At 39.8% G+C, this 27,397-nt stretch overlaps 1 protein-coding gene across 1 annotated transcript; it reads left to right on the forward strand.

The window, feature by feature from the left end:
* Positions 1 to 461: 461 nt before the first annotated feature.
* On the forward strand, positions 462 to 12,412 carry INA (internexin neuronal intermediate filament protein alpha). Its single transcript, XM_077124413.1, has 3 exons — positions 462 to 1,526; positions 8,526 to 8,650; positions 10,485 to 12,412. Exons 1-3 carry the CDS (start codon positions 462 to 464, stop codon positions 10,804 to 10,806), a joined length of 1,512 nt encoding a protein of 503 aa, XP_076980528.1. The 3' UTR covers positions 10,807 to 12,412.
* Positions 12,413 to 27,397: the final 14,985 nt, after the last annotated feature.

Below are 27,397 nucleotides of genomic sequence, written 5' to 3' on the forward strand. Positions count from 1 at the left end.
GGACACTTCCCAGGGGGCAAGGGAGGACAGGGTCAAGTGACGCTATAGAGTCGTGTGGTTTCCGCACGGGAAACCCCAGTCGTTTAGGCACCCCTCCACTGAAATGGCTTCACAAGCAGTAGATTCTTGGGGTGAGGCACTGCGGACACAGGGCGGCTCCTCCGCAGATGGCCCTGTTCCAGACGCCCAGGTTCAACGCGCGCGCAGCTGCGGTAGTCGCTGCGGTTCCCCGCCCCCGCGCCTGGGTGCCGCCCCCCCCCCCCCCCCCCGGCAACCCCGCCCCGCCCCGCCCTTCCCTCTTTCAACCAGACCCAGAGCAGGAGCTCCGCCCCCAGCGCATTCGCCCCAGCCCCGCGCCTTAAAACCCCGCGCGCACCGTCCCGCCTCGCCCTGCCTGGAGCGCCTCACCGCTTGCCGCGAGCTCTATCCGCAGCTGCGCCCCCGGCCCGGGTCTCCGCACCATGAGCTTCGGCTCGGAACACTACCTGTGCGCCGCCTCCTCCTACCGCAAGGTGTTCGGGGACAGCTCTCGCATGTCCGCGCGCCTCTCCGGGGTGGGCGGCGCGGGCAGCTTCCGCTCGCAATCGCTGTCCCGCTGCAATGTGGCCTCGTCGGCCGCCTGCTCCTCGGCCTCGTCGCTCGGCCTGGGTCTGGCCTACCGCCGGCCGCCGGCGTCCGACGGGCTTGATCTGAGTCAGGCGGCGGCGCGTACTAACGAGTACAAGATCATTCGCACCAACGAGAAGGAGCAGCTTCAGGGCCTCAATGACCGCTTCGCGGTGTTCATTGAGAAGGTGCACCAGCTGGAGACGCAGAACCGAGCGCTCGAGGCCGAGCTGGCCGCGTTGCGGCAGCGCCACGCCGAGCCTTCGCGGGTGGGAGAGCTCTTCCAGCGTGAGCTGCGCGACCTGCGTGCGCAGCTGGAGGAGGCGAGCTCGGGGCGCGCGCAGGCCCTGCTGGAGCGCGACGGGCTGGCCGAGGAGATTCAGCGGCTGCGGGCGCGCTGCGAGGAGGAGAGCCGCGGGCGTGAAGGTGCCGAGCGCGCCTTGAAGGCGCAGCAGCGCGACGTGGACGGCGCCACGCTGGCCCGCCTGGACCTGGAGAAGAAGGTGGAGTCGCTGCTGGACGAACTGGCCTTCGTGCGCCAGGTGCATGACGAGGAGGTGGCTGAGCTGCTGGCTACTCTGCAGGCGTCGTCGCAGGCCGCGGCTGAGGTGGACGTGGCTGTGGCTAAGCCAGACCTGACTTCGGCACTGAGAGAGATCCGCGCGCAGTATGAGTCCCTGGCCGCCAAGAACCTGCAGTCGGCCGAGGAATGGTACAAGTCCAAGTTCGCCAACCTGAATGAGCAGGCGGCGCGTAGCACTGAGGCCATCCGGGCCAGCCGCGAGGAGATCCACGAGTACCGGCGCCAGCTGCAGGCACGCACGATTGAAATCGAGGGGCTGCGTGGAGCCAACGAGTCCTTGGAGAGGCAGATCCTGGAGCTGGAGGAGCGGCATAGCGCTGAGGTGGCCGGCTACCAGGTGAGGGCTGGACAGCTGCCCAGGGAAAGGGCCCTATCCTCTCGCGCGCCTACTGGCGTTTCTCTCTCTGCACAATTAGGGCCATAGGGACGGAGGGGAGGGTAGAGGACGGAAAAAGAAGAGCCCCGAGTGGAGACATCGGCAAATATAAAGTCCTTGAGTCTCTTGTTAATTTAGGGTGGGGGAGTCTGGAAGCCCTCTTACTTTGCCCCTCACTTTCGTTCGTGTAGAAGCTCTTCTAACAAAGACCCTGTCTTCGGAATCCGAAAATGTAACTCATGTCTCCTTGTCAGGCAGGCGAAGTACGCGAAGTGTGAGTGAGCACAATCGAGGCAGTTATAGCCTCCCTGGGATCGGCGGTGGTGTTTGGGCTGTGGGACTTGTTTGGTTGGTTTTGAAAGGCGTTCTGTGGGGCCCTGGAATTGGTATGGTCTGCCCCAGCGTTGAGGGAAGAAGGATGCACCGAACTGGGAAGGATTCCATCCCCATTTTCTTGACTTTTGCCCTCAAAGGAGTAGGTAGAAATTGGAAGGCGACAAGATGGGTGGTTGGGCTAATAACAACCGCCCTGATCAACCTCCCCTCCCCCAACACGCATTCAAGGTTCTCTTGTCGATCGACTAATGACATTTCTTTGTAAATGTCACACCCATTAGCAAAACGAGACCGGTTGGGGCGCTGTCTACGGTGCTGATTTCGAGTTGAACCGTCTGCATGCAGTTCTCATCTCAGAAATGATGTCTCTCTTTTCCATCTCGTGTCCCAGTTATAACTCTCTAGGCAATTAACTGCTTTGATTTCCCCCCCTTCTGCTATCCCAATACATCCATCTTGGCTACCTGAAATCAAGGGTCACCTTATGGACAGCATCAATTTTCGCTTTCATGGATGGCTTAGCACTTAACAAAAACCACTTAATCAGCTCAGCAGCTGTGAGGTCGCAATTGAAAATGCTCATTTCCTTAATATTTTTCCATCCTAAGTGTATGTAATGAATCACAGCCATGGGGTCTATCTTTGTTACAGGCTACTTATTTTTTCTATCTTTTCCTGTCCTCTAAGCTCCTGTGAAGGGATTGATTGGCTCTTTCCTCCATTTCTCTTCCAACAAAGAACACTGCATCTTCAGTTTTATTGTAGGACATTTAAGTTTTGAGCACAAAGGGCACAGACACAGAAGACAGGGTGAATTAAAACTGTAGAAGGAATTTAAATAGTGTGGTTCAAGAGTATAATTAGAGCTCCACTGGATGCAATGCCAGTAATTCAGAAACTTGCAATAATCCAGTCTACCCAGGATTGAAATTTACGTTTGATGAAATTAATCAGATTTGGATACATTAATAAAATAGAACAAAGAAAGGACTAGAATATCAAGAGTACTTTTTAGATCAGGAGTTAAAGAATTGTTATCACGGTGGAGATATGTGCTGTTCACTATACATGATTCCCTTTGATAAAAGAAGAAAGCCCACTTGTACCCATTATTTTGGTTAGTTTGGAATTACAGTATTACTTCAGGTATTACTAGTCTGCTTCAAAGCCTGTAACTCAACTTTTCACTCTGTGGTCTAGCTCCTGAATGGTTTGAATTAGCCAAATTTGGTTAATTATAGCTTCACATTTTCTTCTGGAAGCCCTCAAGCATGAGCTAGGCCAGTATTTCTACAAAAAGGTAACTTATCCATATCTGCCATCTGAATTGGGCTTTGCCATGCCTTCTGTTTGCTTGTTAATAGCTCCTACATTCTTAGAGGCAGTGACTGTGTTGTCTGGTTTTTTGGTTTGCTTTGAAAGGTTTTCAGTGATAGACAATAGTAGGGTCATCCAGACGTGGCCTGCTGGTAACAAAAACAACAGAAACTGCGGTATCTGCAGCTCTGCAGTGCTGCCCCCATCAGCCCTAGTCTACAGAGCTTCACTGGACCTGCTGGTGGGAGTGGAAGAGGTGGGTAGACAATAGACAGCTAGTTTCTACCCTTTGAGACCTTTAGGTGGGGCTCACAGCCTCACCCGCGGATCCTGAAGCCACAGGGCTGTCCTCTGACTTTTCTAACAATCTCAGCGGTGTTGATCAAGGTGAAAAACCTCCATCTTCAGAATGAGATTCAGCCATTGTTTTCCAGCCCTCTCACCACCCCCGCCCCACCTCCCCCCCACCCCCACCCCCCTTCACTGCGGTAATGGGAGGCTGTTCTCTTTTTTGTGCTTCAGACAGGAGCTGTAGGCCCATTTTCCTCAGCAAGCTTGGCACCAAGAGGCAGAGGAAGGCCCCATTAAAATCACATTTTCCCTGCCCCAGAGAACTGACAGCCTATTTGAGGAGAGAAAGCTTAAGTACACTTTTTTTTTTTTTTTTTTGCATGGGCAAGCACAGGGAATTGAACCGGGTCTCCGGCATGACAGGCGAGAATTCTGCCACTGAGCCACCATTGCTCATCGTTACATGCCCAGCCACCATCTCACCACCCCATACACTTTTGATTCAGGGTGGCATAGTAATGGCAGGCAAGAGAAGAGATTATGAAGAGTTAGAGTTGTCTTCAAAAGCCAAATGCAGCCACCTTTTTATTTAAAGGCTTTTTTGTTTCTGATGTAGGGTGATTCTGGCTCCTGCATAGCTACTTCACTGTGTTTAGAGTCCTAGCTCTGCCGAAGATGTCTAAGGACATTCTTGGAGGGTACTCGGAGCCCTGGTGAAGCTTTCCTTGAAAGACCTTGCTGAGCCATCAAGATCACCGTTGGTTAATTCTCTCTAGGGAGACAAGCCACGTCTGCCCTCTTCTCTCCAATATGAGATTGGAGTGCAGCCTAATTAAATGGCAGGAGAGGCCTGGCCTCTTGGAGAATGGGGTTGGCAGTGGCTGCATATAAATCAATAGCCCAATAGATCCGTTTCTGAAATATAATCAAGAACACAGCTTTTTTTTTTTTTTTTTCTTTTAGCTCTTACATCTGTTTTTTTTTCCCCTACTCCTTTCTGCTATAACTGAATCACTGCCACCTGGGCCACCTTTATAGCCCCTTTACAGAAATAAATTTAAACTAGTGGTACATCAAGAACACTTCGGGACGTTAAAAAAAGAGTCTCAGGCCCACTACTGATTGGGATTCAGTAGTTCACAGGTGGGTCCCAGGAATATGCATTTTCAATAAAAGTGCTGCATCCTGTTGGTCCTCAGACCAATTTGAAGTAGGGCACTAGCCTAAACTATATTTTCTGGTGCAAAGCAGCTAGCTAATGGGGATACATATAATGCCAAAATTTAAAAAGGAAACAAAGATGGGGGCAAAGTGAAGACAAGTGTGAGAATAAGGCACGTCCAGCGAACTACAGTGGACTACTTATGAAAATCGTCTCTCCCCATGTAAGCGGGAGCAGTAATTCTGGATGGCCTCATTCAGTAAGACTGTGATACACTACCACTGGTGTGGTCGAGGGCCCCGAAAGTGATGAAATCCCCAGCATTGTTTGTTGTTCCCCTTCTCCACTACAGACAAAAAGGTAGCCTGCTCTTTCTCCTTCCAGACCAGGGAAAGATGCTCAACACTTGTTTTAGTGCTCCAGGAGAGACCCCAGCTGGAGCTGGGAGTGCCTCTCTCCCATCCCCTCAGGCTAAGCCAGCAGCAGCTGCATGGCTGGGGGAGGAGAGCAGACTGCAGCGCTCAGCTCAGATTTCCAGCTGGAGGCCATCTTTGGCAGGGCTTTTGAAGGGCAATGCAAGACACAGCCTGATGTGGGGAGGAGAGAGCAAACAAAGAGACCACACGAAGAGCAGTGGTCAGCCACCAGCACAGTTCCTTCTCTCTGCTCCAGTCATAAAATCGACATGTGAAATGTGCAACATAAAAGTTCAAGGAAATCTCATCTATCTAGAACTCAGCTACCCAACAGCCTCTTATTCAGAAAACACAGATGCGGAGCAAAAATAATTTTTGAAAAAGGACCTAATTAACCTGCCAATGAGATAGATCATCTGTCTCTAAATCACATTTTCAGTAGTTTGCTCCTCTGATGCCCACATCCTATTACTCTTACCTTACATGGTTCCAAAATTCTTTTTTATTTGGTTTTCAAACTTGCAGCCAGATAAAAGGGAAGGGGGACCACTGGAATCAAGCTTTGTTGAGCATGAGTAGCAAAAATCAGTCCAACTTTCAGGACAAAGAAAACCAACAAGCTGCAAACACTAACTCAAACACTGCTCTTTGGGGCCATTTAGGGTAGAAATAAATAGCTCAAAACACTTCAGTTAACCTAAAATATAAAAGACATCACTGAATTATAAAAAAAATCTTTGATCGTTGTCATAACCTTTAATTGCTGAGAAAAATTGCTTTATGTTTAATGTCCTAGTTGAGAGTGGTTCAAACCACTTAGAAATGTTTTGGTGTAAAATTATTATTTTTTTTAAGTCTGGTGCCTTAAGGGATTTACTTCCAACTATCCATTATTAAAGTTTAAATACATTGGGTTTTCTTAGTTCTCTAGGAGTATAGGGAGGGCTCCTGTCTATCATTAAAAGGGTAGAGTCACATGGTATGATATAAGCATAATAAAAATTACTGACATGTATTGAACAATTCCTGTGTGCCAAGTGCTGTTCTAATGTCTATTATCTAATATAACAGATAATGGACTATCCTATAACATGAGATGCACTAAATTAGAATCTTTATTTAAGGATCTTAGAAAAGAATAAGCACTATCATTTTCCATATGCAGATAGGAAGATTTGAAGAAACTAAAATATAGGAAACTGAGATATATTAGATACTTTTGGCAGGGCAAGAAATTCAACCCAAAGATCCTAATGAAATCTTCCTCATTTTCTCATATAACAATTTTCCTCCTGCTTTGCATAATGATAATATTTCCCCTCTTTTTCCTTCCTCCGCTCACCCTAGACTCCTTTCTCAGTCACTGCAGGAGTATTGATTCTCTTAACCTTATTCCATTACTAGCAGATTTGTTTGTAGGTTAGTCTAACCTTGAGTAGAAACCATCAAGTAAAATTTCTTGGTAAAAATCCTTTTAAGTCATCATGATCTCTTAACACATTTTGGAATATTTCCTTCACTGTCCAGTGTGATGTGTATTTTCCCCGTTGCCTATCATTCCATGCTCTGTACCCATCAGTCAGTCTCTCCTTTGCTGTATTCTTGTCAATATTTATAGAACAAGTAGGTGGCATAAATTTTAATTCTTTCTGCAGATTCTCTTGATTTGGAAGTTTGCATCCCCTAATTTATCAGCCCTGCCTTTCAACATCACTCACACAAAGGGAGTTACAAGAGCCCTACAGCACTTACTTTTCTTGAAAATTCTGAGATGTTTATCTGCATCACTATTTCATAGACATAATTCTCAGTCACTGTTGCGCTTTACATCTGTAAAATTGCAGCTGAATTATGTGGGTTATTTGCTCACACCTTTTCAGGTCATAAGAGAAGAAGAGATTGTGTAGTATCATTCATTCGGCAACAATTATTCGTTGAGCATTTATGGTGTGCATTGTCCTAGGGCTTCCATTGGTGAACTAGACTGAAAGGGTCTCTGCTTCCATGTTAACTACATTCTAGAGCAGTAGTTCTCAATGTGGAGCAATTTTGTCCCGAAGGGGCTATTTAGCAAAGCCTGGAGACATTTTTGGTTACCACAACAATGCATAGGATAGCCCCCAACCTCAAAGAATTATCTACCCCAAAATATCAATAGTGCTGAGGTTAAGAAACCCCATTATAGAGGAAAGCAACCGAAAATAAACTAGAAACTAATAAATGAACAAGATAATTTCAGATAATGATAAGACCTAAGAGCAGGGTGGCCGTTTTCAAGCCAGTGTTGTTGTTTGGTTTATTTTTGTGATTTGTCCTTCCAGTGTGTGTGGGGGGGGGGGGTGGGGGGGGTGGGGGCTTTTCTAATTTGCATAAAGTCCCTACATGGGCCAGCAGTTGCCCTGGCTTGAGATAAAATAATGTGCTTGTAGGTGGGGAGGGTATCTTCAATTAGATACCAAGGAAGACCTGTCTAAGTAGATAATGTTTGAGCTGAGTCTTATATGACAAGTAGTTGGCCATGTAAAGATCCACTACCACACATTCCAAAGGACCTGGGACAGCAATGAACTCAGTATATTTAAGGAGCCAAAGAGAAATCCAGGGTGACTGAACACATTGAGCAAGAGAAGATTTAAGCTATGCTGATGAGTTTAGGTTTTATTACAAAGCCACTGGAAGGTTTTAAGCCAATGAGCAACTAGATCTTGTTTGTTTTTAAAAGATCCTTCTGGCTACTCTAGAATTGCAAATTTAAAGCTTTTTTTTTTTTCACACTTGGGTTTGTATCTGGAAGAATTTGGTGTAAAACTATGAAACTAGTTTCTTTTTTTGCAATTCAGTCTGCCATTTGGATAAAAAATATTCTGTGGAGTATTTCTGCTTCTTCCTTCTCCATCATGTAAAATGCTTTCAGTACAGTGACTGAGTAGCAGCCTTCCAGGAAATGATCAGAATGAATGAAGGCATGAAATAAGGCAGAGGAGTCCTTCTGTACTCTTTGTGCTTTCCACAGTTGGAATTTCCTGAATCTGAGCCCCTAAAATGAGGCTCTGGGTTTCAGAAAAGACGTGCAATAACTGGGTTATTCAGTAGCAATACAACAAGCAAGGGAGGGATGGTAAGTAAGTAAGAATTAAAAAGAAAAAGAAAGAAAGAAATCTACAATGTTCAGTTGAAACCCATGTGCCCTGTGTTAGAAGTAAGTTCCCAACACTCCCCGTGCATCAGAATCTCCTGGAAATCTCTGTGAAAAAAAATGCACATGTTGGTACCCCACTATAGAACAAATGAATCACAGTCTGGGATGGGAACAGGCCTGCACATAGCATAAGTTCTTTAGGTTTTTTTTAATGTGCTGTCAGGGCTGAGAACTCTTACCTTGTGGAAATCTCAATGAAACTGTTTTGGCCTGACTATTTTGGATTTGTCACTTTTCAGGACAGCATTGGGCAGCTGGAGAATGATTTGAGGAACACCAAGAGTGAAATGGCTCGCCACCTTCGAGAATACCAAGATTTACTCAATGTCAAAATGGCTCTTGACATTGAGATAGCAGCTTACAGGTAATTCAAAGGGCATAATCACTGAAGCTGATCCAGCCACCTGGGCCAATGCTACCCAAATAAGTGGCTCCATTTTCTCCAGTTTGGGATGGGTAAGGGAGAATGGAGATAGACAGCACTGGAACCTTCCACATGAGCTGATCCCTCCGTACCTCTACTTCAATATTTCCCAACTTCCCCTTACCAATCCTGCAGTACTCTGTGTACCCTCTGCCAAGGATTTGAAGTGAGAATGTGAATTGAAAGAGGTTGAAATAAAAACTCATCAGATCCTACATTTAAAAATAGGATTTATATTTAAATGTTTGGAAATGGGTAGGGGTGATGGTAGCACATTATTGTGAGTATAATTAAACAGTGCTGAATTGTGAGTGAATGTGGGTGAAAGGGGAAATTTAGAGTCATGTTTGTCACCAAAAGGAAAGCTAGAGGTTAAAACATGGGAATATATAACAGTGAATCTTGTAGTGGACGATGACTGTGACTAACAGTACAAATAAAAAAAGGTTATTTCATGAACTAGAACAAATGTAAGACAGTATTACAAGGATGTAAAAATAGAATGGTATATGGCAAAAGTATACCTATAGCGATCTTAATATTCTAAATTTCTTTCATCAAGAGTAACAAATGTACCTTACCAATAATACAGATCAGTAATAAGGGGTGGTTAAGGGACATGGGATGTTTGGGGTTTTCTTTATATTTTTTTTGAGGGGAGTAATGAAAATGTTCTAAAATTGATTGTGGAGATGAATGCACAACTATGTGATGATACTGTGAGCCATTGATTGTATACTTTGGATGGATTATATGGTGTTTGAATATATATAGCTCAATAAAATTGCATTAAAAATAGGGTTTATACAACTAGAAAGTCCTCATGGGTAAGGTACCACCCCAGACTCCTACTCAAGGCGATGTTCAAGTGAACATTTACTTTAGAAGAAAAGTAATAGCAGCAGCTAATATTTTTTGGATGACTACTATGTGCCAGGCACTATAGGAGACACTTCATAGAAATTGTCTAGGTAGCAGGTCATATTGTTCCCATTTTGAGTTGAGGAAACCAAAGCAAGAATGACTGTGTAACTGTTCAGTCACAGTGCTGGTAAACGGCAGAGCTCACATTCAACCCCAGATCTAGGCGAGCCTCTTTTTCTTTTTTTCTTTACACTATGTATACTACTTCAGATGAAGTTCCAAGAGAACAATGTAAACTATTAGAGTTATGAGAAACTCTATTGTAATGGGGTATTGGGGCAGCTATTTATGGTGCTGTTTAGGCCAGGCTGAGAAAAAGGCTGAATTGTGTTTGAAACAATTTCATTCACTGGTTATTTGTTATTGCTGGTTCCATTCCCATTGTCCCCCTATTTTGAAAAAGCACAGATCTCAAGTTCAGGCTGAATGATGCAGTTCCTCCCTACTCTGTAAACTTCTCACCTCCTTATCTCTATTGCAGTTAAGGTGTTAATTAGCAAAATTACTTCTCCCTAGAGCTTCATAAACTCTAAGTACCAAAAATGGTGTGATGTGGCCAAGGAAAGTTGCTAAATTTTGTTTCTTGAATATGTTTGTGAATAGGATAGATTTCCTTTTGACAATGCTTTAAATACAGCTGATGCTGAAAATATGTATATGTATATGTGTGAGTAATACATAAATTCCAAGTTTTTGAGCCTCAGAGTTCAATATGTATTGACCTCCAGTTAATGTAGAAATTACAAACTCCTATGAACTCTCTCTAAAATGAATAGGGGCTGGAAGGTTAATTTCTTAAAAAAAAAGTTGCAGGTTGACTTCCTGAAATCTTTCTCTGTTGGCTTTACAGGAAACTGCTGGAAGGTGAAGAAACACGTTTCAGCACCAGTGGATTAAGCATTTCAGGCCTGAATCCACTTCCCAACCCAGGCTATCTGCTCCCAACTAGAATCCTCAGTTCTACAACCTCCAAAGTCTCATCCACTGGGCTGACACTTAAGAAAGAGGAGGAGGAGGAAGAGGAGGAGGAAGAGGCTTCTAAAGTAGCCTCTAAGAAAACCACCCATATAGGGGAGAGTTTTGAAGAAATATCAGAGGAGACAGGAATATCTACTAAGAAAACCGAGAAATCAAATACTGAAGAAAGCACCATTTCAAGCCAAAAAATATAATTCTCTTGCTTAAAATAAGTTAATGCTTAAGAGGGAATAATATACATTTGACTTGCTAAACAGCCTATTCCTGAACCAAAACACCTGTCACAACTATAAAATGTCTTCAAGGCTTCAGTCTCATAGTTAGTGTTTAATATATTCTCTAATAAGAGAAACACCCCTTTGATTGGAGCAAATTCCTGTTCTGGAAAAATAACAGAGGAGTTATCTAAGAATATAGCTTTCTCACCTAAAGCTCAGGCTTCACAGTGATAGATGATTCAGGTACAGAGGAAGTACAAACTAAGGTGCTAAATCTGTGATCATCGTCATTTGCTGTGAATGGAAATTAAAACCTATATTCACTCACTGTACCCAGCCATTACCCAGTATATAGTCTCACACTAGATATGTAAACATAAGATCACTGCCAAAGACAAACCAATGAACCATATCCTTCCCTACTCTGATAGAACTGTTTCACAAACAATAGGTGTTTGCTTAACTTTCCCTCCCATTCCCCCTCAATTCCATAAATCCTTTCCTTCCATCCAAGAAAAATAAAAGGCTTGTGTAGTATTCTTCCCTTTTAAACATATTTAGGTTCTTTTCAAAAGAGCTTGCTCCCTTGAGCTCTTCTTGCTCAATGGATAAAATTAGATGCATGCTGACCATTTCAATGATTAGTGTAATGACTTATCCCTGGCCATTTCATATCCTTCTAATTTTGTAGTTTAAAAAATGGCAGTGATGAATTTTAAGAGTTCCCCCCAACAAATAAAATACTGAAAAGGGTTCCTAGATTTTAGGCTTTCAGCTTATTCAAATCCATTTACTTAGGGAACAAAATTGACCTAATTAGAAAGATAGCTTTTCACCTTAACTTTAGAAACACAGTAATAATTATCCCAAGCTGTGATTAAGCTGAATTTAGATTTAGTAAGTATAAGCTAGAAGAGGTGAGTATTTCTATGAATGGAAAAAGCCAAGGTCTCTTCAGTGTCAGTTCATTTTGTGGTGATTTAGAGTTAGCTATTTCATACCCTCACCCTTAGAATCCACATTTTCCCCTTTCCATAGACTAGGTCCTAAAGAGGCCTTGTTTTCACTGTCCTATGCCTTTTAAGAGTGTTAGGTACAGGATATTTTATCACCAGGACATGATGCTACTGTCCAAAAGTAAAAGAAAGACTTCTGGTCAACTAACACCACTAGCAGTATAAAAAAATAAATCTCTTTTCTAAAAGAGTCTTCCCCAACAGTTTCTATATTGCTGCACAGTTGGTGTGGTCTCCTTTCCCTGCTGGAAAGAGAAAGGTATTCATGCCCCTACTCAGTAGCTAGGAAATAGATTCTGTAGAGTCAGCTTTTTGTCTGCCCAACTGTGTAGCATATCTGTATTGCCCAGTTCTTCATATGTGCCAAGTTTTATGCAGGATTTATTCTGCCAGCTGTCACTTCAACCAAAGCTTAACAGTTTCCCCCGTCTCTCCTACATATCTCCATTGAGAGCTCTGGGGTGATAAGGACATGATGCTTTTACTGAACACATGCCTCATCGGTTCAAGAAACTTAAAACATACTTTTCTCTTCCTCTTTTCCCATACCCCATCCCTGTCTTTTCTTGTCACACTTAATGTAAGGTATTAGTCAAATAAGAATTAAAAATTACATAAATCCCACCAAAATAATTTGTGTTCTGTGGTTTCTGCTGTTTCATTGAGACATGAGCTATTTTGATTCAGTGAGACTACTGTACCCCAAATAATTCAGAAATCATATGTTCTCTGTTCTGTGCATTCACATTTAACTTTTCTTTTGTTAAAGCCTTGGGAATATAGGCTGCGTTTGTTTCAGACTCACTGATCAGCAACACATGGTGCGCTAGATGGACAATTTCATGGCAAGAAGTGGGGAGATAATCAAATAATGAAAGACCATGCATTCTGTGCCTGGACAATGATTTGACTATCATAACAGTAGTAGGCATTTCTGAGAAGAATTGGCAGAATGTACATGATAAAAAAAAGTCCTTCAAAATAATAAGAATCTTTTCCTTTTTTTGGAAATGGGGATATACCTCTTCAGAACATGAAGGTACAGCATGGGCAGCAGTAATAGAATTTTCCTCTAATGTAGTGGTTCTTAACATTTTATAGGTTATAGACCCCTTGGAGAAAGCTATGGACCCTTTTCCTAGAAAAATATACATGCACACATGCAAAGCTTTGGACAGATTCGGGGGGTTGTGAACCCTCTAGAACTATCTGTAAGTCCCCATTTCCAGAATTTCATGAATGCCAAGTTGAGATTTCCTAATACAATGACAGGTTCTAGGATACATATTGCTTTGAGGGAATATATGAATGAAACTCACAGCTGATGCAGGTGGTAAAGCTGGAGCTTGCTGAATCCTGCATGATATTGTTACTCTCTTCAGTCCAACAAGATAAAGGGCACCTGTATGTCACTCAAAGATACATTGACGGTACAGCTGGTGAAATGAAATGTCAATTTTACACTAACATTGAGAGTTTTATAATAAACCGAACACTTTTAGGGCCCATTAAAGAACAATAGTCTCATTAATACATGAGTTTGCAATATAGATATTAGTTACTGCTTCTAAGAATTCTATTTGGTTTGTGGGTCCTCTTTGCAAAATGAGGGTCCTTTTATTTCATTTATATAATCTCTGGCCATGACTAATTTGTATCTTTCTCCTATTTTCAATAAGCAAACACTAATTACCATAAAATCATTTATAAAAGACATTAAAAGCATCTTACAGAGTTGATGAATTATTGAAATCAGAACAATAAGTAACATGGAAAACATATTCAGAATCATAAAGCAGGGAGGAGAAAAGAAGGGAAGCAAGCAACAGCAACTGTTATGACAGAACAGGACAACAAAATGAGACTGAGATTGTGGGAAAGTTTGTCTGCAAGGCATATTAATAAATATCCAGTCTGACTTTCAGATTCATTAGACAATGATATCCCCTGATCCTGAGACTTATATTTATTAATAATAGCTATAATTACTTATGCTTACTTATGTGTCAGTAAATAAAATTATCTCATTTAAACCTCATAATCACTTTGGGGACAGTGTTTGTATACCTATTTTTAAAATTAGGAAGTGGGGCCTCAGTATGACAAAATCAAAGAATCTTATCTAATGCTACAGAGTATGGAAGAGCTGACAGTTGCACCTTAGTCTTCTGACTCTGCAGTGCCTACTTTTCTCTTCTTTGTTGCCTCTCTGTGTAAGAGTCCTCTTACTTGAAGGAGTAGAAATCTTTCTTTTCATGTTCTTTGTCAGCCCTTCCTCACCAGGTTTCTGCCCCAGAAACTCTTGGCAACATCAAGCCCCCTATAAAGCTACTCTTTGCAGACTTTCTGCACCTATTGCCTTCCCGCATTGCAGTAAGGCATGGCCGCTCAAAACTGGGCTCTGGACCCATCCAATGTGAGTCACCTCTGCTCCTGCTAAAAATTAGGTGGCATTTTGGGTGCTTTTTCCTGTTTTTTTAAAAAAAAGTTCTCATAATTTTGCAAAGGAGTACTATAACTCAGCATCAAGGGTCCTGAAAATGAGGGAATATTATAGAAGGGACGATTCCTCAAGATGTTAATAGGTACAAGATACTTAGAATTTATTTTACAGCATTGGCTAAAGAGGGTTGCAAGAGTTGAGCAATTGTCTGAAAGCTAGAGCCCAAATTTTAGCCCCAGAGATAAAGCAAATCACAAACAGTCCTGGGAATAAGTTTCTAGAATTTTTCTGTGAAACCAAGAAGGGAGCCCAGTAGTTATAGCTTTGAGGGCAAACATGAAAGAGTTTTTAAAATTTATTTTTAAATCCATTGTTAAAGAGTTTTTAGAATTATCAGGAAAATATACTCATGGGCTGTGCCTTCTGCTCGAGCTGAGACCATTGTGTATAACCACTTTGGATCTATCCAGTTAGAAGAAATTCCATTAGGACGACATAAACCAGATCTAATAAGGGTATTCATTTCAAAACACAGCCTAGAGAAAAAAGCCAGAAATCTCCCCAAATGTGAATGAAAGAAAGAACAGCTAGAACTGTTACTTACTTATGAACACCCATCACTGATTTCTAACTAAAATTAATTTTATTTTTATTTCTACAACATCAGAAATCTCTAAGTGCTAAAAAACATAAAAATCATAAGAATCCTTTTTTATTTTTTTCTTAGACGCAAACAAATGGGTGTAACTGAAAGCACAGTAATTTAAAATGGAAATAACTGAGAGGGTACTCAGGATCATCTGTGAAATTTTATTTTTCTTTATAGAACATGCACCATTGGTCTCGCTGCATTTTCAAATTTAATATATGTTAGAATGATGTCCTCATGCATTTAGCTATTTGAAATTATGTTACATGGATATCTATTTGCAAATGGATTAAGTACTCCCAAATCCAGACAAACAAAAGACTGTTTTTAAAATTACATTACTGTGCCCTGCTGTATCCCTTAAAGGATGAAGAGAATGATTACTATGCAGATCAAAGGGCTTCCCTCCTCCACTATTGATTTCCTAGAAGATGATTTGATTGCCCCCAGGTCTTTTACTCTGATATTTCACCAGCTTAGTAGGTGGCGGTGGGGACTAGCTAAGATTTATAAATCCTTTCTTACAATCCCTTTAAAAACACACACATCAAGACTGTTATAAAACAGAATGAGTCACACTGCAGATATTTAAAAGGTTTATGGTTCTGCAGTGCCTCAGTGATCCAGAATAAAACAAAATAGAGAAAGCTCGGGTTACAAAGAAAAATGAAGAGATGCTTGATCATTGAGGGGTCGCTAGACTCACGTCCTCATTGACTAATAACTTAAAGTCACCCATGGCTACTCTCTCCCCTAGTGAGGCGGATGACCTTTGTTCTAAAATCATAAGTGAAAGACATTTCATTCTAGCTCTATCACATGCTCCTAGGAATTATAAAATGCTCAGCAGAGTGTAACCAAAATCGTTTATGTAAAGGTTGGAGTTTTAGCATACAATCAGCATCAGTTTCTGGTCAATTGCTAATTATTGCACAGGGGGAAAAATCCATCTTTCCTTAGAAGTGCTTATTAAACAAATTTACTCAGGGTCAGCTGCTATGCCATAAATATGAATAAATGAGGGAGGTAACTTCCATCTCCCATGATTTCCTGGCATAAGGATTCATCCGTGGATTTTAGTATTTCTGACTTCCTGGGGTTTTATCTTAAGCCAGAATTTAACTCAACGAAAGGAACTTCTTTTTGGCAACTGAAACTGTCTGCCCATGGATTGATCTTGACTGTAAAGTAAAAGGGACAGAGACAAGATTAGATTACAGGTGAAAGCAGAATCCAGGATAAATACAAAGCGGAGTCCCCAAGCCTCTCTTGGTTATTGATAGAAGGAGGTAAAGAGAGAAAATATGTAAAAAAAAAAAATAGAGAGAGAGAAAGAGAAAAGGAAAACCATGAATGGATCAACATAGCAAATATTTAGTATTCATGGATCCTGTTTTCATTAGAAAAGCACTAACTAAACAAAGTATCTGAAAAGTGACTACAGAGGAGCCATATTTTAATATGATAATAGACTATATTTCAGGCACTATTCTGAGTGCTTTACATCTTCATTAACACTCATGACAACTCTTTCATTTTGGTACCATTGTTCCCATCTACAAATAAGGAAAATTAATGCTCAAATACTTAACATAACGTGTCCAAGATCACATAACTTGCAAGTGGCAAAGCTGGGATTCAGAGCCAGATAGTCTGGCTCCACGATACATATCCTTAATCTCTATGAAATACCGTCTCTGTATTTTTTGGAAAATAAAAAATCTGTTCTTCGCCATCTTTATCTTCCTCATCTTCTAATTTAAATATTAGCCATCTAGCTTTTCTCCTGGGAAAAATGTTTTCTTAGAAACATTAGAAGAAAAAAAGTCCTTTCTCATTTCAATGAAAATAGTATTCCAATAAAAAATGCTGCAAAACCACAGAAACCATCAGAACAAAATCAAAATGCAGTAAAGATCAAGCCATAAGATCCATCCGGTATAAGTAAACATCTGGCAGCCTTTCAGGAGATCAATATGGCATTTCATTTGTGAGTGGACTACTATTAATCTTTATAGCTAATACAATTTAGATTCACCAGTCCAGTTTTGAAGAGTGGCCAATAATCAAACTCACATACACAACAATGTACTGAAAAAAGCATAAAATGGGGAACTACTATTACCAGACAAAGGCAATGGATTCTTTGGCCTGATGAGCTCAATGACAAATTTCTGAGACATCAGGGTTTCAAAGAGAGAGAAAGTTTTTCACTAGGTACATGGCAGAAGAGCAGATGGCCTATTGGCCCAAAATCTGTTTCCCTAAATTTAGGGGGTTCAAGGTTTTATGGATTTTAGCAAGGGAAGATGAGGTCATTACAATTTCAAATAGCAAATTCTAAACAAAAAAGGAGACTGTTATCATTTTAATAGGAAAATGTAAGTGGAAAGGAAGGGAGACAGTTTTCTTTTCAATAGTAGAAGCTAGCTGATACAATTTACAAATGTAAGGGGCTGGAACTAGTTAATGGCTGACTTCAAATTCTTCATTAGCTTTAGGGCCTTTGCCCTATAAGTTACTTTAAGAAAAGCACTGGATAAAGGGAATAATAGCTCTCACAAAGATACAAGGTAAGGGCTTTTACAATCATTTCAGCAATCAAGGCAGTTGGATTGCAATTTAGAGACTTCTGATATTTCCCTCTGCCTACTCCAATACATCAGGAAGCAAAAAGGAGTATTTATATAATGATTCAGTAATAAAAATCATCCCTTAAATCCTAATTTCTTGGTTACAATTCCTTCCTCTCATTTGATAATTATCTCTCAAATCTTGACAGATATCTGGGTGATGACTCTTCTAACTGCTTCAAGGCTGAAAAGGGGCATTGCCACTAAGGGGCAGAAGGATAAAACGATGAAACTGGTTGTAGTTCTTGGAGAGTCCAGTATTTCTAGGTTTCAGAGCATCACTGGTAGTGGAACAATCTGGAGGTTTTAAGTCTCTGAAAAAAAATTTATTAAGTAAAATTTTCTAGAGCATGGAATATCTTTCAGGGTTTCCAGGAACATTGTTGGTTGGGGTTTGCCATATTGTGGCAGTTTGTAATATCTGGCTGAAACTGATATGAGTAACCTCCAGAAATACCTCTTGATTCAATTTTAAATCTCTTAGTCTTGAAACTATTTCTTTTCCACCTTTTGATCAACTAATCCATGATCCCAGGGTCAGGCTCATCTTTGGAACTTATGTCTCACAATGCCAGGGCCAGTTATGTCCCATAACGCCAGGGCCAGTATGTCTTGTGATGCCAGGGCCAGGCTTACACCCTTGGAAATTATGTCCTACACAGTGGAGGGAGGTCAGAGTTTGGCTTAGAGAGAGACCATATTTTGTAAGAATTTGAGAGTTTTTGCACGCAAAGGAGGACTCCAAGAGACGTTCTCTCATGCAACACGCAAGGGGTTTATTTATCACACATGCGTGGGGCTCACTGAACACGCAGGAACAGAGAGCCCCTAGCCTGGGTTTGGGGAAGCTTTTTAAGGGGGAGGAGGAGGGGGGTGGGGGTCGAGCATGGGTCACAGGTGTTGCTTCATGCAAGAAGCAGGTAACGATCATTTTCACAACAAGCATTTCTGGTGCAAGGAGTCATGGGGGTTGGGAGAGGCAGATAACCACCTTGGAAGGTCCGGAGTTGTTTTTCTTAGCCTGATGGGGCCCATAACTTTTTCCTTTACAATCCTTAACTTACACCAAATGCATAGTAATGAATATAAAATGACACAAATCCTTTTGCTAGATATTTCTATCATTCAGAAGCTAAAATACATGTAAATAGCTAAATTAGGCAAGAAAAGTTAGCTATTGCTAAGTTTTATAAAATCCTTCTTTACATAAGAAAAGTTAGCTACTGTTAAGCTTTATAAAATCCTTTTTTACATAAGAAAAGTTAGCTACTGTTAAGCTTTATAAAATCCTTCTTTACCTAAGAAAAGTTAGCTACTGTTAAGCTTTATAAAATCCTTCTTTACAATTTGAGTAACAGCAGAGATTTTGTGGATATTACTCTTAGACCCTAATTAAAAGTAGGTTCAGTTTACCATTATGGAAATAAGTTTCATAAGGACCATCCTCAAGATTGAAGCCTTGGGTTATAAAATTGGAAGCTCCTTTTGCTTAAGAAAATGTCAGTGATTCCTTAGGTGGGGAAGTTTAATAGTTCCATTTTTTCCAGTACTTTAAGGGACTTTGCAGATACCTTTTCATTTTCTACCCAGCATACTCTGAAATGCATCTGAAATACATGAAATGTACATTAACTTGTACAGAATATTAAGATTTTATTTTTTATCTAGGTACTATATCAGAGCTGAATTATAGTGCTTAACTAGCTAGACAGATTAGACAGTGTGCTACAGAAAATTTAAATTTTGGACAAAATAAACATTTTTCTTTTTGTCTCAAATAAAAGTTAAAGCTTTAAAATACAAACAATATTATTTTTTACCTTGTATGTTGAGTTACCTTAATTTTAAACTGATCAGTTTCATCATACCTTTAACCATGGTTTGACCTTTTTCAGTTTTTTTTTTTTTTAGCATTTCCATATGGACTTACACTGACTTTCAGAGCTGGAGAACTAAATTTGAGTCTTAGGCGTCACAAAGATACTTAACGATCCAGGGAACTATTAGGTTATACAAAGAGCAAAGCATTTCAGAATTTAAAGGTAACAGTTAAAGCTTACAATCTAAGCTCTAATTTTTTTTATTTTTATTTTTATTAATTAACAAAAATTAACTAACAAAACATTTAGAAATCATTCCATTCTATATATACAATCAGTAATTCTTAATATCATCACAGTTGCATATTCATCATTTCTTAGTACATTTGCATCGATTTAGAGAAAGAAATAAAAAGACAACTGAAAAAGAAATAAAACAATAATAGAGAGAAAGAAAAAAAAAACTATACGTACCATACCCCTTACCCCTCGCCTTCACCTACCACTATTTCAAACTGAATTTATTTTAACATCTGTTCCCTCTGTTATTTATTTTTATTCCATATGTTCTACACTTCTGTTGATGTAGTAGCTAAAAGGAGCATCAGACATAAGGTTTTCACATTCACAGGGTCTCATTGTGAAAGCTATATCATTGTTCAATCATCATCAGGAAACATGGCTACTGGAACACAGCACTACATTTTCAGGCAATTCCCTCCAGCCTCTCCACCACATCTTGAACAACAAGGTGATATCTACTTAATGCATAAGGATAACCTCTCGACTCTGTTTGGAATCTCTCAGCCATTGTCACTTTGCCTCATTTTACTCTTCCCCCTTTTGGTGGAGAAGGTTCTCTCCGACTCTTGATGTTAATTCTCAGCTCATTCTAGGGTTTTTCTCAGTCCTTTGATGCTGAGTCTCAGCTCATTCCAGGATCTCTGTCCCATGTTGCCAGGAAGGTCCACACCCCTGGAGGTCATGTCCCACAGAGAGAGGGGGAGGGTGGTGAGAATGCTCATCATATTGGCTGGAGAGAGAGGCCACATCTGAGCAACAAAAGAGGCTATCTTGGGGGTGACTCTTAGGCCTAAATTTTAAGTAGACTTGACCTATCTTTTGTGGGTTTAAGTTTCATGTGAACAAACCCCAAGACTGGGGGCTCAGCCTATAGCTTTGGTTGTCCACACTGCTTGTGAGAATATCAAGAATTCAACTTGGGGTGGTTGAATTTCTCCCCACTCTCACCATTCCCCGAAGGGGGCTTGCAAATGCTTTTCCAGTCACTGATCAAATCATTCTGGGATTCATCAGGGGATCACTCTGGACAAACCAACAAAGACTCATGTGCTACCTGAGATTCCAAGTACTTCTGACATTCAATCAAACTATCCACATTAATTATATTAGGAAATGCTCTAGTCAAAATCTAAATTTTGTAACAGATAAACACTTTTTGCTTTACAGACTTGTTAAATTTTTATCAGCACTGACTATGACAGATAGAATTCACTTTTATCAATTCTCTTTTTTACAACTTTCTATATTCATCCAGGGCTTATAGCATATAATAAAAAATAAATTTGATAATAAATTCACAAAGCTTTTCAACATACATCTTTCCAATAACAGTATTTATGAAGGGGAGAAGAGACAAAGATCTGCAAAATAATGGAAGAAGGAAGAAATTTATGCTTGGGTTTAAAACACAGCCATATATCTATATAGTGTATACTTACAAATACACAAATGATTACTTTATGATATGCTTAAAATGTCTCAGTCCAATCCAGCACTACCTTCAAAGGTCAGAAAGCCCCAAGTTTAAAATATAATCAGCTTCTCAATATTTAAGGGTCTTATATCCAGAATAAAAACCCTTATCTTTCTCAACATTATTCCCAATGCTAACATAATACCAGGAATATGTTAGCTCACAAAATTAAGTTATGAATTTTAAGAAAAACAGTTCAGAGCTCTATTTATTTAAATGCCACTTCCTTATTTAAAGACCTTACAAGTGTCATTTCTTCTATGAGGTCTTCTTAGGTCATTGTTTTTCAGATTTTTTAATTCTTCCAGCATTTTTATTCCTTCATTAGTACTGTCTTCTATGCCCTGGTACAAGTATATTCTAGCTAGAACATAAACTGTTGGAAGCTAAGAATTAGGTTTTTTTCCTATTTGTGACAGCATTTACTGACAAAAATATACTGATTGACCTTAACAAAGCCATTACAAATTCAAATTCTTCCACATACTGAGGTAACAAATGGCCAAGTAACTAAAAGCTAGATTCTTTGAAATCCAAGTAATCAGATTTTCTAGTTTGCTAGTTGCTGGAATGCAATATACCAGAAACAGAATGGCTTTTAAAAGGGGAAATTTAATGAGTTGCTAGTTTACAGTTCTAAGGTCGAGAAAATGTCCCAATTACAACAAATCTATAGAAATGTCCAATCTAAGGCATCCAGGGAAAGATACCTTGGTTCAAGAAGGCCGATGAAGTTCAGGGTTTCTCTCTCATCTGGAAGAGCACATGGTGAACACGGCATCATCTGCTAGCATCTTCCCTCCAGGCTTCCTGTGTTGTGAAGCTCCCTGGGAGGCATTTTCCTTCTTCATCTCCAAAGGTCGCTGGCTGGCTGGCGGACTCTGCTTCTCATGGCTATGTCATTCTGCTCTCTCTGAATCTCTCATTCTCCAAAATATTTCCTCTTTTATAGGACTCCAATAAACCAATCAAGACCCACCCAAATGGGTGGAGACATGTCATCACCTAATCCCGTTTAACAACCACTCTTGACTAAATCACATCATCCAGGGAGATGATCTGATTGCAGTTTCAAACATACAGTATTGAATAGGGATTATTCTACCTTTATGAAATGGGATTTATATTAAAACATGGCTGTTCTTAGGGGGCATACTTCCTTTCCAACCAGCACATCAAGGTTATTTTTTAAATTTTTTTATTTTTGGTTTCTAGAATCATTTTATTATGTCACTTAACAACTTTATAGTGATAGAGTGTATATCACATCAAGGTTATTTTAAAAATCCATTTATATTTCTTACTAAACTTAAATGATTTCTTAAATTGGAGCATCAGCATATTCTCATTTTATTGTATTTTATGAGTGTCATCATTTATCAGGTGCATTGCTTAGTTCCTGTAGCCTAATCTGCCTACTTAGGCTGTTTTTAAGAGGACTATTGGGAACGTACTTATGATACTAGCTTATTTTATCAGTAAGCTTATCCACATTTAGGGAGAACATACTCAGATTAAATTGCATTTGTTCATTTCAAACTTTATCATAAAAGTCTTTTTGATTGGAGTTTGACAAAAATCTGTTTGTTTTCACAATATCTTAAATACAAACAATTTAAAAAGTACGTTGACTATCAAGTTCTGGAATATATCCTGCAATTGTTTAGTCCCAAGCCTAAATCCAGGAAAACTTTTCCATATTCTCAAAGACCTTTCATTGAACTTGAAATTTGGTAATTAGATTTTATTCAGTTACTCCTACCCCAAGGCTATATATCTATATCTATCTATCTATCTATCTATCTATCTATCTATCTATCTATCTACTTAACTTTTTAAACAGTATGACATAACATGTATACAAAGCAAAGAAAGAAAAAAACAATAGTTTTCAAGGCACTCTTTGACAAGTAGTTACAGTACAGATCCCGGAGTTTGTCATGGGCTACCAGTCCATCCTCTCAGATTTTTCCATCTAGCTGCTCCAGAATATAGGAGGCAGAAGGAATAAATATTTTTTTATCATCACAATTGACTTTTCTTTTGTTTTTTTTTTTGTGAAAAAATAACATATAGAAAAAAAGCAATACATTTCAAAGCACACCACAACAATTAGTTGAACATATTTCAGTTTGGTATGGGTTATAATTCCACAATTTTAGGTTTTTACTTCTAGCTGCTCAAAGATACTGGAGACTAAAACAAATATCAATTTAATGATTCACCAAACATATTCATTTGTTAAATCCTACCTTCTCTGTACAGCTCACCATCACCTTTGATATTTCTATTCTACTCTTTAGGGGTATTTGGGCTGTGGCCATTCTAACTTTTTCATGTTGGAAGGGGCTATCAATAATATGGGGTAAGGAGATGGAGCTAGATGATGTTCTGGAGAGGCTGGACCCTCTAGATTTCAGAAATTATCTGGTCCAGGGACCCATCTGGAGATTGCAAGTTTCTGCAAAGTTACCCTTGTGCATGGAAACTTTGTAGAATCTTACATATTGCTCTAGGTATTCTTTAGGATTGGCTGGAATGGTTCTGGTTGGGGTTTGGCAAGTTGTGATAGGTAGTTATGTCTAACTGAAGCTTGCAGAAGAGTGACCTCCAGAGTAGCCTCTCTACTCTATTTGAACTCTCTGAGCCACTGATACTTTATTACTTATACTTCTTTCCCCGATTTTGGTCAGGATAGAATTGTTGATCCCTCAGTACCAGGGTCAGACACCTCCCTGGGAGTCATCTCCCATTCTGCCAGAGAGACTTTCACCCCTGGATGTCATGTCCCACGTAGTAGGGAGGGCAATGATCTCACTTGCAGAGTTGGGCTTAGAGAGAGTGAGGTCACACCTGAGCAACAAAAGAGGTCCTCCAGAAGTAACTCTTAGGCACATCTATAGGTAGGCTAAGCTTCTCTGCTACCTACATAAGCTTCACAAAAGTAACCATCAAGATCAAGGGTTTGGCCTATTTATTTGGGTGTCCCTGATATTTGACACAGTATCAGGGGATCCCCTGATGGTAAAGTTTAATAGTTTCAAAATTTTTCTTCCATCCCTCAAGGAACTTTGCCGATACTTTTTGATTATCTGCTTAATATATTCTAGGATGTATCCAGGCATTACGTTAAGCTACACAAGATTAAAGGCCCTCATTCTTATCCTGCGCTCCCTGTGTTTCAGTTGTTAAATGAGCTATCCAGACAAGTCGAGTTAAATTATGTGCTACAGAAAATTTAGGTTCCACAGAAAATAAATCTTTTTTCTTTGGTCTCAAAGATTAGGTGTAGGAAAAAAAGAAGATTAGGTGTGGTTCTAAAATAAAGACAATGTCTTCCTTGCCCCTGTATTCTGAATTACCTTAATCCCTACCTGATTGGCTTCATTTTTATCTCTAGATACTAGTTATAGATACATAAAACAACCTCTCAAAATCCAGAAATAATAATTACCACTCTGGACTAAATGTGTCTGCTATAAGAGCTTACAATCCATGCCTTGTTTTCTTAGAAGCATTTACTAAAGGAGACCGTACAATAATTGCTTTTTCATTTCTGGCTTATTTTGCCCCACCAAATGTCCCACAGGTTCATTTACATTGTTGCATGCCTCACAACCTCGTTCTTTTTTGTAACAGCACAGTATTCAATCATATGTATACAGCATCGTTCGCCAATCTACTTCTCAGTCAGTGCATCCTTCAGCCACCTGCGTTCATTGGGCATCATGTATAATGTCCAAAGTCCACGGTCCATCATCAGTCTCAATTTTAGATAAGGGCTATTTATATTTTAATAGTGCTCTGATTACCACAGTTACCACTGCAAAGGTGTTATTGGGAAAAAAATAATATTAACAAACATATCCTATTCTGTAGCATTTTTTTAAGCTTACCATTTCTAATCTCCAGGTCCAGCAAAGAGAATTCTAAACCATACATCCCCATTTTTCTGTGCCTAGCCCTCTCCCTATAACTGCTTTAGGTGCTTAGGCCTTGGGGCAGGGATAGGTTGCACAGATAGAATGAAGCCTGGGTGTTGTAAGTTTTAGATGACAACCATGGAATTTTGAGAGTTCCTATGCCCTTCTTTAACTATTTCCAATTATTAGACTTATTTTACTAAAGTCTGTGAACAAGACCATTGGAAAAATCTTTGCTTTTTCCAGAGGCAGCCCTTAGGCAGGTTTCTATTACCTTAGAGAAATTCCAGTGGTGGTTTCTTTCTAGTGTCTACGTTTGTTGACAGTAATTACAAAACATCTTTAAGATTGTGAATCTTGTCATTCAGAGAATTTTCTCTCTTTTTTTTAAACTTTTACTTCAGAAGTACCAATTTTTATAAAAGTTATGTAAAACTGCCTACTTATTTCTTAAGCAATTCCAATAGAGTTTTTTAAAAATAATCTTCTGTTACTTTGTTAATCCATCTGGAGGTATGAAAATACACATTAAACAGGCAAACAGACACAAATAGAAACCAGATTATGTTGCAGAAATAAACCCTTTTTATAGACTCATACCTAAAATCTTTTCAATACAACCCAAAATTTCCCTTTTTAAAATAATTTCTATAATTAGTACCAATTAAGAACATTTGACCAATATACATGCAGGAACACACCAACTAAAAATTTAAACAGACACTTAACACTAACTCTATTTAAGTAATACACCAATTAATAACTAGACTGAACACACCACTGTTGGTTTGCAAACTGCCAGAATGTGATATACCAGAAATGGAATGGCTTTTAAAAAGGGGAATTTAATAAGTTACAAGTTTACAGTTCTATGGAAGCAAAAATGTTCAAATTAAGGCACCAACAAGAAGTTACCTTCACTCAAGAAAGGCTGATGGGTCAGGAATATCTCTGTCAACTGGGAAGTCACAAGGCTGGCATTTGCTTATCCCTTGCTCTTGGGCTCCGCTGCTTTCAGCCTCTGTTCCTATAGTGGTTCCTCACTTTTCTTCTCCACGGCTGGCCTTCACTGTTAGCTTCCATGAACTCTCTCCAGGTCTAGGCTTGCATGACACTTAACACTCATAGTGTTATGTCATCTCATGGTGACGTATGCAGGGCTCCAAGCATCTCCAAACATTCGTGTCTCTGTTCTCTGAAGCAACTGTTCTCCAAGCGTCTGTATTTGCTCTGTCGGTTTTGAGGCTTCTATCATTTCTGACTCCCTCCAAAATGTTTCCTTTTTTAAAGGATTCCAGTAAACTAATCAAGACTTATGTGGGATGGATAAAGTCACATCTCCATATAATCAAAAGGTCACACCCACAACTGGGTGTGACACACTTCCACGGAGATAATCTAATCAAAAGTTTGCAGCGTGCATTATTGAATCAGGATTTAAAGAAACAGCTGTCTCTACAAGATTGAATCAGGATTAAAGCATGGCTTTTCGGGGTACATAATGTTTTCAAACCAGCACATCAATTAACAAACCCATATTAAATGCTTAACACACTGATTAACAGTTAAATAAACATTAAACTCTTACTATACCTAGGTAACAACAAGCTAGCACTTAAACAGGACTACTTAATTTCATTAAACACCAATTAATTTTTGGATTACTTATTTTTTAGGAGTATACTGAACAGACATATATAGTTCAGGGCTTCAAACCCTGTATAGTAAGTTACCTGGCTTATCTGCTCTGCTGAGCTCCAGAACCTAGGGCATCCATCCCATCAGAGGGTCACCAAATTGTTACTAGACAAAGGTGGTAGATTTTTTTTTTTTGCCCTATGTGCTGTTTGGTCAATTCCTGAGACACCAGGGTTTCAAAGAGCGAAGAAGTTTATTACTAGGTGCATAGCAGAAGAGCAGATGGCCTATTGGCCTAATATCTGTCTTCCTGAGTTTAGGGAGTTCAAGGTTTTTATGGATTTTAGCAGGGAGATGAGGTCATTACAATTCCAAATAGGAAGTTCTAAGCAGAAAAGGGGACTGTCACCATTTCAGTAGGAAAATAGAGGTAGAATGCAGGGAAGACAGTTAATTTTTTTTTTCAGCATTTGAGAATTTAATTTCATTCTTATTTCTCTTTGAATGCTTACATCCTATTTTCACTTGACATACTGTATCCACCACAGATTTATCTATTATGTATATCTATTTGAAAATATTTTTTATTGAGAAATATCCACACAGGTACAGCCTACCATATTATACAAGCAATGGCTCACAATATCATCACACAGTTGTGTAGGCTT

The sequence above is a fragment of the Tamandua tetradactyla genome, chromosome 13 (assembly GCF_023851605.1).
Source record: "Tamandua tetradactyla isolate mTamTet1 chromosome 13, mTamTet1.pri, whole genome shotgun sequence".
Lineage (NCBI taxonomy): Eukaryota > Metazoa > Chordata > Mammalia > Pilosa > Myrmecophagidae > Tamandua > Tamandua tetradactyla.

Excerpts from the sequence above, each read along its gene's own strand:
- INA (XM_077124413.1), top strand. The coding sequence starts at position 462 with ATGAGCTTCGGCTCGGAACACTACCTGTGCGCCGCCTCCTCCTACCGC. Across the intron at positions 1,527-8,525 it reads CTGAGGTGGCCGGCTACCAG|GACAGCATTGGGCAGCTGGA; the intron begins GTGAGGGCTGGA and ends GTCACTTTTCAG. Across the intron at positions 8,651-10,484 it reads ATTGAGATAGCAGCTTACAG|GAAACTGCTGGAAGGTGAAG; the intron begins GTAATTCAAAGG and ends TTGGCTTTACAG.